We start from the raw sequence: 20,617 nt of genomic DNA, 5'->3' as shown, positions 1-20,617 counted from the left end.
GCAGTTTATGCAGACACATGCTGCTTGTGAAGACAACAACCTTATCACGTTCCCCTAGCACAGAGTAATTCTGGTTATTATGGTCTTAAATATCCTCTTCCTGATCTGTATCTCAGCTAGTTATAGCAACTCTTTTTATAGATCCTATCATCCCAGGCAGGAAGGAAGTTGGAACAGGAATGTCCGCTGCGTGGTAAAAGGGAGCGTAACCCTGCTGAACCTCAACTGCATGTGATATCTGATATTTTGACTGATGACCCAGTTCACATGTGCATTCAGAGGTGTGAATGCTGAAGATAGCCCTATGCTTTGAATCTGAGGCTCAGTGCCTGGCCCTGAGACCAGGAAGGGTGCACCAATGAACCAGTTAGCCAATGCGAGACAGATCTTGGATTTTGAATATTAAGCAGTAGGGCAGCACAAGGTTTTATATAAATCTACCACTGAAAGGAAATTGTTCTTCGATTCCGGAGTGTGCTGCCTAATGGACCCACTCATGTAAAGTTCCAGTTGTATGGGACATACAGACCCGTCAGCCGAGATTCAATGTGCATGTCGAGTATGCGTGCTAGCAGGACTCTGTATTGATGTGAGTGTATGATTACTGAGTCCGATGGAATACATTTTGGGTTGCCCCTGCCTTTACATCGCACAAGATAGAGATGCGGTACAGCCTCCTCAGAAATGGAAGTGTATTACCTCAATTTTTTAATCGAAGGGTGTCACCCTTGACACTGAAATGTGGGAGGAGGAGACAAGGATACCTTTAGAAATTCTATGGTGACCTTTTTATCAGGGGATTGCTTTTTAGTCCTTACTGAGCACTGCCCTTTGGTTTTATGATGAGGGAATAGGGTGAATCAACAGATTCTGTTAGAGGACTAAAAACTTCTAGACGGGGCCTTTCCCTTCTCTTCCTATTTGCTGCTACAGGAAGGCTGATGACAGCCAGGTTCCACATGTCTTTGTGCACATGTTATGGGTACTTCTGCCTACAGCTAGCATCATCACTCCCTGCTGACACTTCCATCACATTTACACAAAGACGGAGTCTGCACTGAAGAACATATATGAAATATAAAAAGGGAACTGCCCCAAAATGGGTCCTTGTCACTTACAGTGGGATCATCGTCCCCTGTCTGGGATACCCCTGTCTGGGAACCCCACTTGGTTCTAGTAGCAAGTCCTTAAAGACAAAAGAAGAACTGCTGAGATGAAGGGCTGGTGTCTCTCAAGCAGCAAGTCTCAAAGCGGTGAGAAGAAATTACCTGAAGTGTGTGCATCTATGAGTCCAACTGTGACCCAAGAGTCTGTCGACCTCCTAAGATTGGGAAAAACCATGTCTGGCTGATCAATAGATGTCTGCCAAGGAAGGGGAAGCTCAACTGCTGAGCCGAGTAGAGGTGTGGCCCATAAAAGTGGCCTGTCTGTATGAGAGTAACCCACAGGCACAGTTATCAACAGTGCAGCAGTGGCACTGGGACCCAAGTGTGTTAGGGGTTCAATGCACCCAAATAATGGGTGTATTTTGCAGTTCAGCCAGAAGATGGGTGCCTATTTCCCATGCGACCATTGCTATGCATCTGGAGTAACCAAAACTGACCAGAATCTGCCCGAAGGTCTCTCTTCCTCACGGAAGGTTTCTCTAAGTAATATCTGCTTAATCAACTCACTGATCCCCCAGCGTTTCAGATATATTAACTACCACCAGAAGAGGTGGACTTGTGCTTTTGCACACCAAAACCGGGTACCCACACCATAGTCCAGAGGACAGAATCAACCTTCTGCGATTACTGTGGCCTGTCTAATTAAAGCCAGCATCCTCAGAGCAGCTGCCCTTGCACCAAAGAGAAGGATGGGCTGCTTGGATGAGTCGCTGCATCCATCAGGAGCGCTGGAACTAAGGGTGCAGCAGGTGCGACAGCACCCCCAGACAACTTGGAATGAATAAAAAGGCGAAACGTCTGTATACTTTCAGTGTAAAATCCCGTTAGATTATGCTGTGCTGTAGTAGAATACATTATTGTTTGTTATGGCATATCTTTTCATCTGTGGTACTTGTCTTCTTCTCACTTTGGGATATTTTGCATCTGTGCAGTATGCACATGAAAAACAACCATATCAAGCATTGATACTCACCTTCCGTTTAGGAATCTTTACAACGTCTGTAACTATATACTGAAAACCACCAAAAATATCTTAACGCTCTTTAGATTGACTGAATTAGTACAAGTACAAAGTCAGGAATCGCGCATTGTAATGTACGTTTTGTTACTGCAATTATATAGAACTTCATACTGCTGGCAATTCAGCAATGCAAAATGTGCGTTTTGTAACTGCAATTATATAGAACTTCATACTGCTGGCGTATTAGTAATGCACTTTGCAGAGGGTATCATGCTACAATGAACAGTGTGCTTAGTTGTCAGTACCTAAGTTTGTATAGCGGGCTGTGTGGGTTTGTTTTTGTGTTGTTAATGATGACCAGTCTTGTGCTCTCCTAGTGTTATCTATCACTGTAATTCAGTATATACTGGAGAAAAAAGGAGTAAGAGATAGAATTCTTAATCTTATAAGCATTTGTGTTTTGGTGAAAGAGTGTGGGAGTGCAGTGTGGTCAATGTTGGGCGTGTTTTGGTGATATGTGGGATAGTTAGACTATGTTTGTGTTGTGTCACTGCTAATGTATAGCTGTTCTTAAATGAGGACTCTAGTGAATGTGAATCAGAGACAGCTGTGCAGATATTCATGCCTGTCAACCTTAAGAGACATTTGGTTCCAGGTCATGTTTAGGCATGATTGTAAGTTTTGTGGTGTCCGTGTCTCCTTGTTAAGGGGGAAATACTATTGTACTTAAACTCAACACACTGTTGAGAGTTATAAAATGAAAATAAATGTGGAATGCCCCTTTAAACTTTGGTTACAGAAATTAAGAAAAACGGTTCTAGAACTACTCTTTAGCAAAAGGCTTGGGTCCTCATTAAAAGTGCCACATTAAAATCCCTAATATTTCCTTGTCCTAGAATTACTGAGTACTAGAAGATGCAGAGCTAAGGGTGAGTCTGTTAAAAAGCATAAGGCTCTTGGTATTATCAACAGAAGATGTCTGTCATGCTATAAATAGTATTAAGAATAGATTTTGCAATATATTTGAATTTACAAAAGCACAAACATCAACGATATAAAAAAGAGAATTTTGGTGTGCGTCTACGTTTAGCAAAAAGACAGTTTTGAGTGACTCTCTGTATTGTCAGGAGCAGGCGACAGACTGACCGGTATTTCAATATTTCTGGTTATTCCGGATAGCAAATCTTTGAAGGACATGTAGATAATTTTAACAAAATTACTCTGAGTGACTGTTTTCTCAAGAGTAAAGCTAAGAGTGATTTTTGGTATTAGCGCAAAGCATTTTTATGATAATATCCAAAAAAGACAAACAGCACAATCAATTCTCATAGTGCTCAATGTTTGATACTTTGGACATTTTGTTTGAGACTACACGTGTACACTCAACAGGCAGAATTAAAAAAGAGACCATTATCCTTTGTGAAAGTCACTAGGACCCGACAGTTCCACAAATAAGACACAGAGGTGGCTCTGCTGTGTCCGTTTCTGGTGATTTATTATCAGCACTAAAACACACAAGTTCAATGGAGAAAGTGCATACTATGTAAGCCCACAGATTACCAAGTGGGGGAAAGAGTGGGGCTTGCCACTCCACCCACCCCTCCCCCCGCCCTCCGATCCTGGATTTTTTACCTGCTCTTTAAAACCTTTTCATGATCGCACTGCCAGTATAATATTAGCAGCACGATCTTACTTTTTTTTTTTTTTAAATAAATGCCCCTCTTGTGAAACAAATTCTGCGGACGCCCAGGTCGATTACCAAACCACATTTCCAACACAATGTATCTATATATTTAAAAAAATGTGCTTCTAAATGCATCATTGGACAACATTTTTGCAAAATAATCTTTGAACGTCACATCATCACTATCAACTTTCCCTTCCACACAGTCACAAACACTTCAAGGTTTTCTTTCAGCGGTGACACTTCCTCACTCGGTAACACTGTGATTTTTTGGAACCCCTATAGTTTTAGTGAACAAAGACCACTGTCCAGCACCGCCAAAATTGTTCCAGCATGACTGGTATCCGGAAGTGCATCTGCTCATCTGTGCCCCATTCTCACCCTCAGGCCTATCAATCACCTAACATTTTAGGTAAAACCATGACCTGCTGTGAACATTCCCAGTGGCCTTTTACTACATATTTATGTGGCACCCATGCTTTAACTAGAACACCGCTTAAACAGAACAGAAGGAAATATCAGTGACCTACAGGTCACAGAAACCAGTGAGGTTTCTCAGCTGCACCCATTGCAAGCCACCGCCTGTGCTTTCATCTACTCTACTGATTTTGCTGTAGATAACCCTGCAGAGCCACCCTACCCTCCTGAGAAGCCTTTGACTTTTTGTATATGCAACCCTGAGGCTCACGTGTGGAAATGGTGTAGTTAGCCTAGTTTGCAGAGCCAGAGTAGGTCAGACCCTAGGACACCACAGGCAAACGACCCCAACCACCACAGTTGTCAGCCAGCAGTCCCTGCTCGGCCTGACAAACCCCAAAAAGGGTTTGACAGTGACCTACTCGGGGTCAGGCTCTCTCCAGGCGAGAGAGTACTGAAGGACAAGATAACAAAAAAAAAACATACAGATTTAGAGAAGAAGTTGAGAATTAGTTCAAATATCACAATTCCAAAGCAAAAATAAGGAAAATAGTATTGTAGAGACTATTTTTTAATTATGAGTTGAAGCCAGGGCCAGTGCCTCGGTTACAATCAGGTTTGGTTTGAAGTTAGGGTGACGGATGGGTTAATGTATTTCACAGTGAGCATGTCTTGATATTTCCCCCTGAAAACATTGCAGTTGCCCCCACATAGAGTTTATTTTCTTGCTGTCTTCGAATTTAACGTTTTCGGCTTATATTTTGGGCACAGAGGTAGTCGCACAAAGATCATAATTGTTTGTTTTCACCTTTTGTCTCAAACTAAAAATATGTCAAACCATGTTTTCAAGGAAATAATTTAGATTCAAAATAAGAAACTACAGAGCAAACCAATTACAAAATGTTAGTAGTTTCTGTCAAATATCAGTCAATGCAAGCACCAATGATTTACTGAATGTATACATGGGTAATTCAGTATTTAGTGAATTGCATATAATTTTTCCTATAAACAACAACAGCAACCTATAGTGCGAGGAAGCAGAAAGTCATAAAACATTTTAAGAAAGAGCCTTTCACAATCCTGCGCAGGAACCTTTACACTTCCACTATGAGGGCAGCTTATCCCGACCAAGGACCAGTCCCACTTTTTTCAGTACGGAGAAATATGAAGACAGGGTTACAAAGCTTAAAAGATGATGTAGACAAGAACGTAAACACCAACACCACCTACCTAAACAGTGCGAAATAATCATAGGCATATGTACAAAAGAGTGATTGCAGTAAATTTCCATACCTGGCAGTATCCTATGTTTGGGTTTCTGAAGGCATAGGCCGTGAGCACTCTCCGCAGGGCCGCAATGCCCATCTCGTTCTGGAAGGCAGGATGCTCTGGCAGAGACCGGTGCAGGTCCCGCTCAATCTCTTCGGTGGCCAGGTTGTACTTCCCCATGGACTTCTCAACCAACTCCTCGTAGTAGCCAGGGTGTGTCGCCATCTCGTTAATGGCCCCTAGAAGCAGAAGGCATCAGCAAGAGCTGTAGAAGGGTGTGAGGAGATCTTCACAAATTTAGTTTTCAAACTCTGGGCTGTCCTCAGCACTCCCTTGGAGGGCATGAAAGGATGTTGGGGGTGCTAGACATGGGCAAGGAGCAGAAAATTTACAATTTACAAATCGATTACAATATATCAGCACTTTCAATCGAAAATTAGCTTTGATGTGTCGGGTATTGTGGACTTCGGGACATTGAGTTTCCCAAAGTTGCCTGAGGCATATGCACACTTAGGGGCCCATTAGGATGTAGGGCGATCCGGCCTACATCCTAGCCTGCCTGCCACCCATTTCCCCCCGCTGGATGGGAAGACCGCCCGCCGCTTTTCCGCCCGGTCGACTAGGGTTTCATATGGTGGAGGTGTCTGCCAGACACCGCCATCCATATCAGGATGCAGGCAGGAGGGAGCATTTCCGTGGCGGCAACGCCGCCAAGGAAAGGCATGCGGATTCTGAGGTTGGGGGCCCGTTGCAGGCCCCCAGGATGTTGGGGGGGTGGCCGGCACATGAGTGGGTACCCCCCTACATGTGCATGCACAACATGGCAGGCACCGCATGGTGCCTGCCACGTTGTGCATGCACAACATGCATTTTTGGCATTGCGGCGGGCGGTGCTCAAAGCACCGTCCGCCGCAATGTTAAAAATGCAGGATGCGCCCGGGGGACCCCCGCACATATGGTGGGCGGTCCCTTTTACCGCAGCCCGCCATCCTAATGATGCCCTTAGTTTTACAAAAAGACACATCCAATTTCAGACCACAGCCTCTAGATGCACAAATGGTGCAACCCATGTTCTAATTCATATGGTAGTTTTTGCTTTTAAATATGTTATATGTGTTGTCTCTGAAATGAATTTGACAAATTTGACTACAGCTTCAGTAAATGTATTTGAAGTTCCTGTTTTTCAATTCTAAGACAAAAATGGTACACCTATCACAGCACTATAGTTCATTTCGAACCCTCTGCTGCCTTGCAAACCTGTGCTCCCAGCGTGAGAACCCAAGGATTGTGAGTTAAAATTGCTGCTGTCAGCACGCAGTGGACAGCGAGGAGCTGTTACTACTGACCTGAAAGAAGCAGCCAGAGCTCCCCTCGCATGCTTTCTGGGATGCCCCTCAGCACCAGCTCCCTGGTCTTCTCCGTCCGGTACATGCAGATGCCTTGGCCGTACTCGGCAAAGTGAAGCTTCCACGCCTGCTCCTTCAGAAACTCCTTGGCCTAATGAATATTAAAAAATACACTTTATTTCAGGAACAGAATTACTTGTCACTGTAGATAATCTGGTACCTGAATAAGTAGGGAAGCAGGAAGTAGAGGAAAATAGGCAACCAGAATGCAAACCTAGTGTAAGCATGTTCAGTTTAATTACTTTTCAAAAGAGTAATGTCCTGTTATTCCCCAGATTATAGCTTGGTTCCATCATCTACCCTGTACTTCCACCTATCTCGCTGCATTGAACCTCTAATCTAAATTTTTGATAAACCAAGAACAGAATGAATGCATGGATTTGTAAATATTGTAGACATCTTTATGTTTAATTATTATGTTTTGACATTGCTCTGAATAATGTTCCATGTGAGTCACAGCAGTATGCTTCAGTATCTTTCTCCTAAACCAAAACTCCAGACTTACTTATCCATACATTTCTTTAACATTAATTCTCTGTGCATTTAGTTTCATAAATATAGTTCATGAAAACGTTATTGTCACTCCGAAATATTTCCAAAAAGTGTACAGAGAAGAAAGCATGTCAGTTATGCTTCTATTTCTCTTTTTTAAAACGGAGGTTGCAGTTTTTATTCCACTGTGCTGGAGCATCCCGCGTGCTATTCGATGTCTGGCCTGGGCACCATCTTTACAATGATTTCCAAGCATCAACCCATTGGCACAGAAGCAAGATGCATGACTTTTTTGGCTGAAAAAAAGCAGGGCTAGAAGTTACTGTATCCAAGCCTGAGGGAAAAAATCTTTGTTCAATTTCCACCCTCATGGTGCTGTGTCCAACATCCAAGTTCAATGGATTACATTGTAAATTACAGGGCAGGGATCAGTTATGTATATGACCTCCTGCGGTAGGAAACCAGCCAGAGGAACAAGGCCAGACTGGCACAAAAGGTTCAGCTCTTCGAGTGCCAGTGCATGCTTTTCTCTGCCATATATAATAATTTCCCCTACAAAAATATTCCCATAGAAGTCAAGAAGGTAGCCAAAATAGTTGAAGAGGTATGCCCATTCAGGAAACGAAATCCTGCAGTAAGGCAAAACATCGGTGAGCTAAAATATGTGATGGCAAATCTCCCTGAGAAACAGGGAAGGGACCAAAAGAAGGAACTCTGGAATTAGTTCAACGCAATAAAATAAGTACTAAATCAAGACTTCATTTTGGAAGAGCTTAAATCATTAGGGGCTTTTGTAAACAACGTGACCCAAGGCAGCAAGATTAGGGACATTTGTCTTAACCAAGAGCCAGTATAAAGTAAAGACCATGTTGTAACACAAACTTCTCAGAGGAAGAGGGTCTGCTATTCAGCCTGAGCATTAGAGTGTTGGGCATGAATAGAAGGGAAAGCAAAGTGGGCAAACGGTTAGTCTGAGACATCAAGTAGAGAGGAGGAACCGGGACCCAGTTAGTCTCCTTGGAAAAATGACCACAACTGGCCCAAAACAGCAGTCCAATTTTCTTAGCTAAAAAATCCAGTCAATAAAAATAAAATTAGCTGAGAGTACAGCTTGCCCCCGTCTCCTACCCCAAACCCTCCTGTTGCACAGGGGGAACATGGAATTTTCCCCCGCCAGCACGCAACCTACACTGCCCACAGAAGTAGCATTTATTTTTTTATTTGGTCATTTGATATCCTGCGCGACTCACTCCCGGAGGAGTATCTCTGTGCTACGTTGCACAAGAAGAGAAATGGAGGGAATCTAAACCAACCAAGTGGTAAGCCCCTTTTTAAAGGAGGGGGGATCTGGGCAAGAGTAAAGGGTAAGAGGGAGTTTATTCCAGTGATGAGGGGCTGTGTAAGAGAAAGATCTGCCCCATATCTTGAGGTTTGAATACGAGGATCACTAAAAGCGCCTTGTCCGAAGATCTTAGACTTCTTGGTAAGAGAAACAGGAGCGATAATCAGCATGTAATAGAGAATACTGTGTGTAATCTGACCGGGGAAAAACAGGTCCACATATTTGTTCCCCAATCCATGGGGAGTAGCTAGAAATTGGTATTTCCTGACGCCAGGTAGCCCCACACCTAAATCCACTTAACTCGGGCCCTAGAACTGACAGTATACACAACACACTACTTCACGGTGAGAGGAAGCAATACATTACTCTCTGAGCAATGAAGGCACATTCAGATAGAAAGTGAATCAATGCAGTTACCAGCTTGGGGTTGAATTCCTCTGGAGATCTTCTGCGGTACATGTTCATGAGGGTCTGCGTGGCTGTCGGGGCGCCATTCCCGTTCAAGTTGTACTGCGGTTCTCCATCACTGCCTGAGGACAGGCCACTCTGGGGACTGGAGGACACACCACTGCTCACCCTGGGGAACACCTTCAGAGGGAAAAAGATGAAGTGTGTCACCTGCTGACGGGTTCAAATGATTCCAGAAAGGCCTCGTTTCATATGTAACCCACCCAAGACAGGGAAAGGCATTCAATAAATAACAATCAGACATTTTGAGGCATAGCCTGGCCTCCTTTTGACTGCCCCAAACAGAAATATTGAGCTGAAGTAAACGGCAGAGGGGAATCATATGTTTGTGTTTTTTTTTATCATGTGTTAAACTTTATTTAAAAACAAAAACACATTTAGATATTTTTTTTACAGACCTGCTTTGCACCATTTGTGTGGGAACGTTTTCTGCTCATCAGGCCAGTTCCTGATTACAAAGACTGCCAAGCAACCCACATCAGAAAAATAAATAACAGTGGACACAGAAGCAGCCGCCTTGTGGCCTGACAATCAATTACCACATAAGAGGGAGATTAGAAAGATAAAACTCAAAAGATTGCACTGTGAGATAATTATGTAACAGCCGTCCTTGTGCTTATTAATAACACAGAGCTTTATTTGTGGCTAATTGAGGCTGCTGACACGCGAGCAAAGAACTGGGGCACTGTCTCTGGGGTCACACTGAACACGCAGTGCAGCCACGAGGTGTTGTTATTGTTGCTAATGCCTTACAGTTAGACGAACCGCTCTGTCTGCCAAGGTCACTCTTTTACAGCCCACTCAGACCAGCTAGAGAGTCTAGCACTTCAACACTACAGAGCAGGCACAGACATCGAGAAAGGACAACCGCGGATATCCCTTGCTGGCCTGCTGCCCCCTGGCCTTGAACTTGCAATCCTGATCTCAAGGGAACAAGAAGGCAGCGCCAGGACTGTGGTGTAGCGTTCTAGACGCTGCACGCGAGAGGCGTGTGACGTAACACGCCAGGCACGCTGAGAGGCGCTACGCATGCGCGAACGGCGTTCGCGCGTGTAGGACTTGCCGGCATTGCGCGAGTAAGAGCAGACGCCCGGCGCTCTTCCTGACTATTGTGTATAATTACAATACAGTGCAGTTACCAAGGCACTCCAGCCTCCTGTCATCTGTATGTGCCCTGTAACCTCCACAGTGGCGACGAGGGTGGGATCTGCCCACAAGAGATAGAGGGAACAGCACAAGGCAGAACAGAGGCAAAGGAAGCCCAAAGGAACACCTGAACACGAAGTCCCCTGCAGCACAGGAAGAGACATCGTCACAAGGGAAGAGCGTGGCAGAGGTGCAGACAAAAGAGGAACCCCAGCACAGGTCAGAAAAGCAAGGCGAACAGTGCGATACCACCGCAGGCCAGCGCGACCAACCCTCATAGAACCTGGCGAAGAAAGGTGCCCACGAAGGAGCGGGGAGTAGCGCACACAGCGCTGCGACGTCGCAAACAGACGGTGCCGGCGCCCCTGGCAGCCCCAAGCATCAAGAAGGAGACGACAACGCACAGGGCAGCCCCAGGAATCAAGAAGAAGGACCAGGAGAAAGGATCAAGTTGAGTAGCCAGGCGTCCTCACTCACAGCCCCCATCCCGTTCCTGCCAAGACCTGGTGAACCACAGATGAAATGGGAGGACTGGAGGGAGTACTTCAGCAACTATCTAGAAGCCCTGGAAGACGAATCCACCGATGAGTTCACCCCAGCGAGACGGAAACGGATCTTACTGCACAACTTGGGCCCAGAGGGCATAAGAGTATTCAAAAATATCGCGTCAGCACCACTTCAAGCAGCTGATGCCGATCACTTCAAGCAGGCCCTGGAAGACCTGGATGCTCACTACCGCCCGGCGGTATGCGTCTCCATTGACCGGTTCAACTTCCAGCAAAGGAAGCAAGGTGAAGGAGAGTCGGTCGACGACTATGTAGCAGCCTTGAGGAGACTTGCGGTCACGTGCAGGTACGGAAACATGGAAGAGGATTTTATCAAAGACCAGATAGTAATGCACACTACCAACAAGAATGTGCAAGACAAGCTATGGGCCCATGGGGAAGCTACGTTAAAAGAAGTAATCGCAATGGTGAAGAAAGCGGAACTCTCCAAAAGATGCGCAGAAGCAGCAAAGAAAGAAAGCGCGCAAAGAGCAATGGTTAACAAAATTGACGACGCAGGACCGTCGTACAGGCACAAAATGGCGCCGAGCGGTGACCGCGCAACCAGCAAATGGGCGGGAAAATCGGGGCCTGCAGGAAAACAGTTCCTGGCCACCGGATTGTCATGCTACAGATGTGGCAGTAACAACCACTCAGCTCAGGACAAACGCTGCCCAGCCTTTCGAGCGAAATGTATGTTCTGTGGCCTGATAGGCCACTATGAGAAAGTGTGCCGCAAGAAGGAAAAAAAGACAATGGTGAAGTACATTGCGCAGCAAGGTCAAGAAGCAGACACAGGAGAGGAAACGGGCGATGATGATGAAGTTCTGTGCATTGAGGAGCAGGTCCTAAGTGTCAACGCTCGCCGATCCGACAAGCCGCGAGCCGAAATGAAAATGGGTGGCGTGAGTATCAGAGTAGCGATTGTCTCAGGATCCCCATACTCCATTGTACAGAGATCGGTGTGGGAAGGAGACTTCAGTCCGAGCCTAGGTTCACACCTCGATCCACCAGACATCAGACCGATATCGTACACGGAAAATCTGATCCCCATGGTGGGGTATCGGAGTCTCCTGTTCGAATTCCGTGGAAGGACAGCTACCTGTAAACTATATATAGCAGAGAAAGGACCCTCTATCTTGGGTTGGAGAGACCAAGGAGACTTGGGAATTAAACTAGATCCTGGAGGCAAGGAACAAATCCTCCTTACGGACGACGAGCAGTGGACAGAGTGAGGAGAGAATACCCCAGAGTCTTTGGAGGCACAGTGGGCAAATTGGAGAAATTCATGCACAAGATCGTGCTCAAAGAGAACTCCCTACCGGTGTCTCACAAGGTCCGCAATGTACCCATCGCAGTGAGAGAGGCAGTCCAACAGGAATTGTCCCGGCTAGAAGAGCAAGGTATCATAGAGCCCATCGACAGCTCGGAGTGGTTGGCACCACTTGTGGTAGCCAGGAAACCCAACGGGAAGGTGCGCCTGTGTGTGGACTTGCGCGAGCTAAATAAATGCCTGGTGGTGGAGAAATTCCCTCTCCCGAGAATCGAAGAGATGCTAGCAAAAACCAGAGGTGTACAATGGTTCTCCACCGTCGATCTCACGTCAGCGTACCACCAGATCGAACTCCACCCATCCAGCAGGAAACTGACGTCCTTCATTACCCCCTATGGGTGCTACAGGTTTCGCAGGATGCCTTTCGGACTAGCGTCCGCTGCGGCCGTTTTCCAAAAACTCATGCACCGCCTATTCAGAGACGTAAAAGGCATACAATACTTCCAAGATGACATCTTGGTAATGGGGATGGATCGCAAGGACCATGACGCCAAACTAGACCAAGTACTAGGAGTATTGCAAGAAAGAGGTCTCACGGCTGAATGGGAGAAGTGTCGCTTTGGTATGTCCTCAGTCACCTACCTGGGACACGAAATAAGTGGGCACGGGATCACGCCAAAAAAGGACAATGTGAGAGCCATCTGCGATGCCATAGCCCCCACCAGCAAAGAGGAGGTACGGTCATTCCTGGGGATGGCAGAGTACTACAGTAAGTTTGTCCAAAACTTCGCGACGAAGACACATGGCATGCGTCATCTGATCAGAGACAAGACTCCCTTTCTCTGGGACAGTGCGGCTCAGATGGAGTTTGAGGGGCTGAAAAAGGACATCAGTCAGGCTGTGCCGTTGCAGGGTTATGACCCATTGGGTGCCTGCATCCTAACAACGGATGCCAGTGAAAAGGGACTGGGAGCAGTCCTAGCTCAACAAAGAGAAGATAATACTGTCGAGACACTCAGCTTTGCGTCCAGAGCGCTGTCAGCCACTGAGCAGAAGTTCAGCGTAATTGAGAAAGAGATGATGGCAGTAGTGTGGGCTATGGGAAAGTTCCGGCAGTTTTTGTGGGGCACACGGTTCCGCCTGCAAACCGACCACTAGCCACTAGTCAATGTGCTAACCTCCAGTGGGCATGCAACGGCCACCCCGCGCATCGCGAAGATGACGCTCAAGCTATTGGAGTACACCTAAGACGTCGAGTTCATCCCGGGCACGCGCAACAAGGTGGCAGACTACCTTAGCAGGGCGTCGGATATGGAGGAAGCACCAACTCCCGCGGAAGAGAACGAGGAAATGGTGGCAGCAATGGAAGACGTAGAAAGAGCGATAAGCCTGCAGGAATGGACCCTGGCCTACGAAAATGATGTGACATTGGATGAAGTAAAGAAGTACTTAGTCGATGGCTGGCCCGACAAAAGAAAGCTGAAAGAAGAACTCAGGAAAATGTTTGAGGTGAGAGAGGAGTTGTCCATGAGTGATTCAGGTACTTTTCTGTACCGAGGGGACAAAGTGATACCCCCACAGGACCAAATTCCGACACTGCTGAACCAAATGCACTAAGGACATCTTGGGATAGTTAAGACCAAGTCGCGAGTAAAGCAGATGTACTGGTGGCCAGGTATGGACATCGCTATTGAGAGACATGTCAGGGATTGCAACCAGTGCCAAGAGTCGGATAAAGTACTCAAGCCATTGAGACCTGCTTTAGGCTGCTTTGAACAACCCAGTGAACCGTGGGAAGCTGTAGCTGTTGATATCTTGGGGCCCATTCTAGATGGGCAAGGCATAGCCAAGTATCTGTGTGTGATCGTGGACAAATATTCCAAATGGCCTGAGGTGCATGTGCATGAAATAATGGACGCAGAAGTCGTAATCAAATTTCTCACCTCCATCTTCTTAGGAGAAGGTATTCCGAGGACGATACTGACAGATAATGGGCCACAGTTCACATCTGAGAAATGGCAAAGATACATGGAAAGAAATGGAATCAAATCGAAACACACTGCAGTGTATCATCCTGCCTGCAATGGACAAGTGGAAAGATTCAATCGCGTGCTTATGGGTTCCATTCAAGCTGCCATAATGCAAGGAAAAGACTGGGAACTGGAGGTCCAAAGAATGTTGTGGGCTTACCGGATAACCCCCACCACGACGGGGTACAGTCCCTTCCAAATTCTCAGAGGTAGACACCCGTTCACGAAGGACAATGTGATCTGGCGAGAGAAGACGATTACCAGCAAATGGTCCCCTGCTGTAGTCCAACACAATTTACAGAGAGCACAGAAGGTGTACACAGACCACTACAATCAAAGGAAGAAGGTGCAAAGTGCTTCATTGGAAAAGGGAGAGTGGGTGAGAGTGAAACACGCAGTCCTGAAGAAGAAAGGGGAGAGTAAGTACAGCGCTCCCTTACAAGTAGAAGAAGTGTATGGCAGAGCGGCACCCCTGAGTGATGGCAGGGTGTGGTCACAAGACCGCATGGCCAAGGTCAACAGGATAATGAAGTGGCCGGAAGAGAACAGCAACGACGTACCAGTTCAGGTACAAGGAGCAGCGATGGGAGAAGAAGAGCCCGAAGGATCTAGCGAAGGAATGGAAATAGAGAGCAGGGACATGGGGGATTCCTGCGAAACCAGTGGAAGAGAAACCTCAGCGAGAGCAGAAGCAACGCCTGGGAGAGCAGGACAAGAACAAGGGGCAGGAAAAGCAGAGAGCCCCGACCCAGAGCTGTTGAGGAGAGCTTCCACTCCGGTAAGACACACGCGCGTAGGGAGATTAGTGGTCCGGCCCTTGCATCTACGAGACTTTGAGTAAAGAGACATTGAACTCTGAACTGTTGCTTTCCTTGTGGAAAAAAGGGAGATATGTGGTGTAGCGTTCTAGACGCTGCACGCGAGAGGCGTGTGACGTAACACGCCAGGCACGCTGAGAGGCGCTGCGCATGCGCGAACGGCGTTCGCGCGTGTAGGACTTGCCGGCATTGCGCGAGTAAGAGCAGACGCCCGGCGCTCTTCCTAACTATTGTGTATAATTACAATAAAGTGCAGTTACCAAGGCACTCCAGCCTCCTGTCATCTGTATGTGCCCTGTAACCTCCACAAGGACCGGAAGTAAACAGAGATCCTTAGAGCTCACGGGGTGTTTGTTACCTTTAGTTTTCATTCCTTGGCCCGCTCCTTGCACCTCAGCACAGCAGCAAAGAAGAGACTGCTTAGGAGCGTCAACGCTCTGATGTCATCGGAGGTCGAAGGGTGCATCACTGCCACTACTAATAGCATCCATGAGAGCAAGGACACACATGGGAGTAACGTTAGACATCCTGGGTGGTGAGTGTTAGTCTGATGTACCTGCATGCAGAGTGCGCGTAAATCTGTATGTGGGGTGCAGGGTCATCTGCATGCACCAATCTGCAGAGGACATGAAAGCATGTTTGGTGTTTGCAGAGTCGTAAGAACTCGGAGTGCAGACCTCCAGGCAGGCTTCGATGTCAGTCGAACGTGGGCCAGACTGCAAAACTTCACGACATCTGTAAGCAGGGTGTCAGGAAACATGGAAGCGGTGATTCAGTCACATAGAACTTCTTGCACTAGGAGTAAAGTGCTACAGGAATACCCCTGCTCAGGTGCGTTTGTCTACCTCGCACCAGCAAATCCTCCCAGATCCTGGGCCTTTTAAGGCTGACCAGAGGGACTCTGATTAGGGGGTGGGACGAGTATGAAACAGAGCCAACACAGTGCCTCTAGGCACTTTGCCAGAGAGCTCTTCTCCATTGGGCAGCACCATTGGCGGTGCTAGGCGCCAGCCTTCCAAGAGAGGTCTTCCTCTCCAGGCCCACTCCCCTTATGTCAGTGCCGCATTCTGTACTTGAGGGGTCAGAGATTTGACCCTGGTCTCGCAGGATTTTCATTTGTGCAGCTGCAACTTGAAATGAAGCCATGGACTCTAGAAAGTGGTATTGCTCCATTTTTCTTTTTTCGTCACAAAAATAATTAACTCTGTTTGATTTGATTTTAATGTTAACACGTCGCCAAGAATGCAAGCATCCACTAACATATAAAATGGAGGTGTGAGCAACCCAACTTATGACTTTGGAAAGTTTGATCAGAATCTTCCATTTAAACTCCATAAAGAATCTCAGAATTTGCATGAATTTCATTGACCTCAAAGGGCTCCATTTGCATACATCATAATTGGATGAGAGGGAGAGTTGCTCTGTGTTTCCATGAAGAAACACCTTGAAAGCGGCGCTGGACTGTACTGTGCCTCTAGGCTGAATTAAGGGCATTTGCCCCATCATGTGGCTCATGGTAGATGACCTATAAAGATGAACAGTACAACAGTAACTTCCGGTCCCCACCCAAAATTCAAGTAAAAGTGCAGTGATTGGTCAGAACAAGAAAGGGCGCTTGGATACTTTGCTTCCTACCTCATTGTCAGAGCTGTTGTAACTCTCGCCAAAGTCCCTCTCTGAGTACATTTTTAGAGAGGTTTGTTGCAAGAAGTCCGAGATCCTCTGCACGAGAAAGTCCCGATCCTTTAGATTGGCGAAGAGGAAAGTCATCCTGTTCTTGGTGCTGATGGACAAGGGGCTGGGCAGCACACTGGAGCTGTCCGCCTTTTCCACGATGGTTACCTTGAAGAGACGACCAAACAATGGGCATTAATCCTCAGAAGCAAATTAAGCTAACAAAGCAGACCTCCATCCAGGAAAAGCAAACACATACTAAAACAATGAAGTGAAGTTAACCCAAACCTGAAGCTGGTCTACAAGTAACAAGGGGTTTGTTTGGGTGAGAAAACAGACCGATCCCATTTTCACTTCCATGGCAGGGAATTCAGAAGATTGGCCTGTACTATATTAATTTGCTTGTAAATCATGTATCATTTAATGTACGTATACATGTAAGTTATCTACCACCATATCCATTGAAGTATACTACACTTACATTAAATATGCTTACACAGAGTCGTACATTGAGGTGTTTTTCAAGCACACTAACTGCTCGCCATAAAGAGTGCCAGAAAATACGTCACGTGGGATGGAAGAAGCACCTTATCCAACTGTTAGAGAGAAGTTAAACATTCAGTTTTATCTTCCCTATTAACCCTATTGAGAATTTTAGTTGCACCTTGTCTAAAATGTAAGTGAACGTTCAAGCAGATACTTTAAAAACTCCCTCCTGAAAGGCTCTCACCAGTGGCTCTGGACCATAACTTATGCAGAAGGCTTTTAATGACTGGTAAAGCCATTAACAGAAAGCTGTAATGCTTTTATATTATAAGCACACCAACAATCACCTCGCACCTTAGAAGACTGCAGACCATACAGAGTTCAGTGGCTAGACTCATACTCGACCTCCCGAAGCAGACCCACATTACCCCCCACCTCAAGAAGCTCCCCTGACTCCCCATTCACAACAGATGTCAATTCAAGATGCTGATCCACACCTACAAAGCTATGCACAACCAAGAACCAGCATGCATGAACCACCTCCTGAGCGTCCACCAAACCACAAGACACCTGTGCTCCACCTCCCTCTACCTCGCTCACATCCCCCACATTCACCGAAGCAACAGTGTAAGACCCTCCTTCTCCTACCTTGCCGCAAATTCCTGGAACAACCTCCCCCTTCACCTATAAACCTCATACGCTCTGCTGGAATTCAGGAAGGGACTCAAGACCAGGCTGTTCAACTATACCCCCTGCTTGCAGCAGGGTTCTCCGCACCTGGATACCCTCACAGGTGATTAGCCGTGCTTTACAAATCCTGCTCGATTGATTGACAATCTAGGACCCCCGACACAGTTTGGCTGTTTCTAAAGAACATCTGACCCTGTTTTAGGCAGCATGGTTCGTCCCATTGGCCGTACTCCTCCTCCTTGGTATTATCCATTGAGTGATAATACTGTTTGTTACTCGTAGTATTAAATCAACATCAGACTATCCACAGATTTACTGGTAGAGTTAAAGAATAACCGGTTGCAGCCTAATTAAACTCACGTTTTCTTTTTGTTCTAAATATTTTATTGAAGGGTAGAATCAATATTCAGAACTGTAATAAAATTAGTTACACAACTTCCCATTTACAGCGTGCATGTCTAGGGTGTTGATCATAGTACTTTTATGTTTTTTTGACCGAGCATAATGCAGTAACTCATTGCTGAAGTGCGGACAGATGTTGATGATTATTTTGCAATAATGATAATATATTTTTAATTAAGTCCCAAACTGTCTTGCTGGTGTTGTACGGGCGTGTGCATAGTCTGTTGTCCTATGATGTTAAAAAAATTACACTGCAATGTACACTGTGCTATTACTTGAAATACCAATAAAGAAATATATATATAAAAAAGCAACAGACTAGCCGTATCAAACACAACTGTTGTAGAAGTGCAGTTACAGAACACAATACCGGATGGATGCAGTGCATGAACACACTGAAGCATCGCATCAGCATGTGGTCTCACGGTGACCATCCGTGGGATTTCCATGGTTGATGCGAGTATTCTTGTGAACTTTTACAAGTGAGGACCATGGACAAAGTCTTTCAGGTGCATCGAAGACCAACACGAGAAAACCACACATCAGACACGGATCAGCTGCTTGCACTGAAGCGGCAGACTTTGTTAGAACTAGTAAGAGAGGTGACAATGCCAGACTACTACCGGTAGCACCCGCAACTATTGGGAGGGAAGCATGCTTACTTGTTTCCTCGTACAGCCCAATGCAGTGTAGGCACTGGCAGATATTCATAACCGGGCAGCCAGCAATATAAGAGGCAAACATGCAGGGTCTAACTATTGACATGACATATATTCCAACAATTGAGGAGCTGCCTCACCTGGGAGCTACTGAATCTAGAGCCGCTGAGAAAAGAAAGAGCAAACTGCAGAGCAGGTCCTGGCTGAAGGACACAACAGGGGCATTTAGTATGCAGGGTCACTATCTGCTTTGACTGGAGGGGGATGTGCCCTACTGCTGACTGGAGGGCCAGAAACTGTCCATCTGATAAATACTGGATCTATCCCAATATCACTGTAGTCTATCTTGACAGTTGGCTTTTGACTTTGAGCCCAAATCAAAATTCATTCATTCATCTTCCTCTAATGTGGCTTGATACACAAAATGTTTGCCTCAGTGAATGTGTAAATGGGTGGAAGCCAGTTCTTGAAACTCCCTGGAGAGCATTCGCCTCCCCTGCCCTGCAGGAGCACGTTATTTGTCATCTGAGGTAGGCACCAGGCAAGCTTTACTGTCAAACTTACTTTGATGCTGAGGCATGTCAGCTTGATAACAGTGCTTATCATGATTAACTTACATCTGCAGCTAATACCACAGCACAGCATAATGAACAAAAAATAGTCAATATAGAAAGGTTGTTAAATAAAAATCCAGTAAACGCCTGGCAGCTAGGCCCCAGCTTGCTTTATTTCATTCTGCAATGCCAAATGATCTCCGATGAAAAAAAGCTCACCTTACAATCGGATCTTGTACAAAGAGGGTTCCTCTTACCAAACTGCTTCCCACTTCACCTAGGAAGCCCACTGTATCAACGTGTGTGAAACAGTGACGATAGTTGCTTCAGTACTGTAGTAAAAAGCTGGCTATGACTCAAGGATTCTGGTATTGGATGTTACGATTATGAATTAAGCAGCACTGAGAGCATGAAAATGATATTATCAACTATCTGCTTCACTGACTAATTTATATCACCATCAGCAAGAAATATCATGTCTTCAAATGGGTCCGAAGCACCACCTGAGAGTGTACTAACCACAGACATATCAAATAAATCTGCTGTCGTTAAAATTTTTCCATAAGGACAATAATTCTATGGTAATTTAGACTCAACAAGGGCATCATAAAAAGTCCATGGTTAAGGGGAAGACATAGTTCGACCAGGAGCCATTCAGGATCTCTTGATGCTCTCGTATTCAGATTTTATAAGGCTACGTCTAGTCAATAGAGCAAATGATGTACTCGGGAGAAACGTTAGGTGCCCTAAGGAGGACAAGCTGTACCTCACACTGCAGCTTCTCTCTTCCTCTCCATGCTTTCAAAAACAAGCCTTTGCAATGCAATAGGTCCAGCATTTGCGAGAGTTTAAGCTATTGGCATTGTAATGTAATAGGGATAGGGCATAGGGATGTTTCTTCATCATTACCACTCTAGAAATGCACTCACTGTCTTTTCGAAAGAGTAAGTGGGAAATTTAAAGAGGGGATCCACAAGCAAATTGTTTGTGATCCTCAATAAATGTCTATGCTTGTTCCCAACAATTACAGGAGGATCTCTCAAGAACAACCAGAAACCTATCTGTAAATTGCCACGCTGGCAAAATTCTCCCGTTAACAAATGCACTTAGCGAATAGAAAAAGATGGCCTATCTT

General features: G+C 45.9%; 1 protein-coding gene across 1 annotated transcript in view; it reads right to left on the bottom strand.

The window, feature by feature from the left end:
* The window catches only part of TBC1D9 (TBC1 domain family member 9), a 295,607-nt gene that overhangs the window by 97,016 nt on the left and 177,974 nt on the right, over positions 1-20,617 (bottom strand). The window contains exons 7-10 of the mRNA XM_078676864.1: positions 16,653-16,859; positions 9,155-9,325; positions 6,844-6,994; positions 5,522-5,736 (exon numbers count right to left, since the gene is read on the bottom strand). Of these exons, the coding sequence (XP_078532990.1) occupies positions 5,522-5,736; positions 6,844-6,994; positions 9,155-9,325; positions 16,653-16,859 (744 nt within the window). The remainder of the gene's footprint in view (positions 1-5,521; positions 5,737-6,843; positions 6,995-9,154; positions 9,326-16,652; positions 16,860-20,617) is intronic.

Source organism: Lissotriton helveticus, chromosome 2_1, assembly GCF_964261635.1.
Source record: "Lissotriton helveticus chromosome 2_1, aLisHel1.1, whole genome shotgun sequence".
Taxonomy (NCBI): Eukaryota; Metazoa; Chordata; class Amphibia; order Caudata; family Salamandridae; genus Lissotriton; species Lissotriton helveticus.
This window is presented reverse-complemented; position numbering and strand designations above follow the sequence as displayed.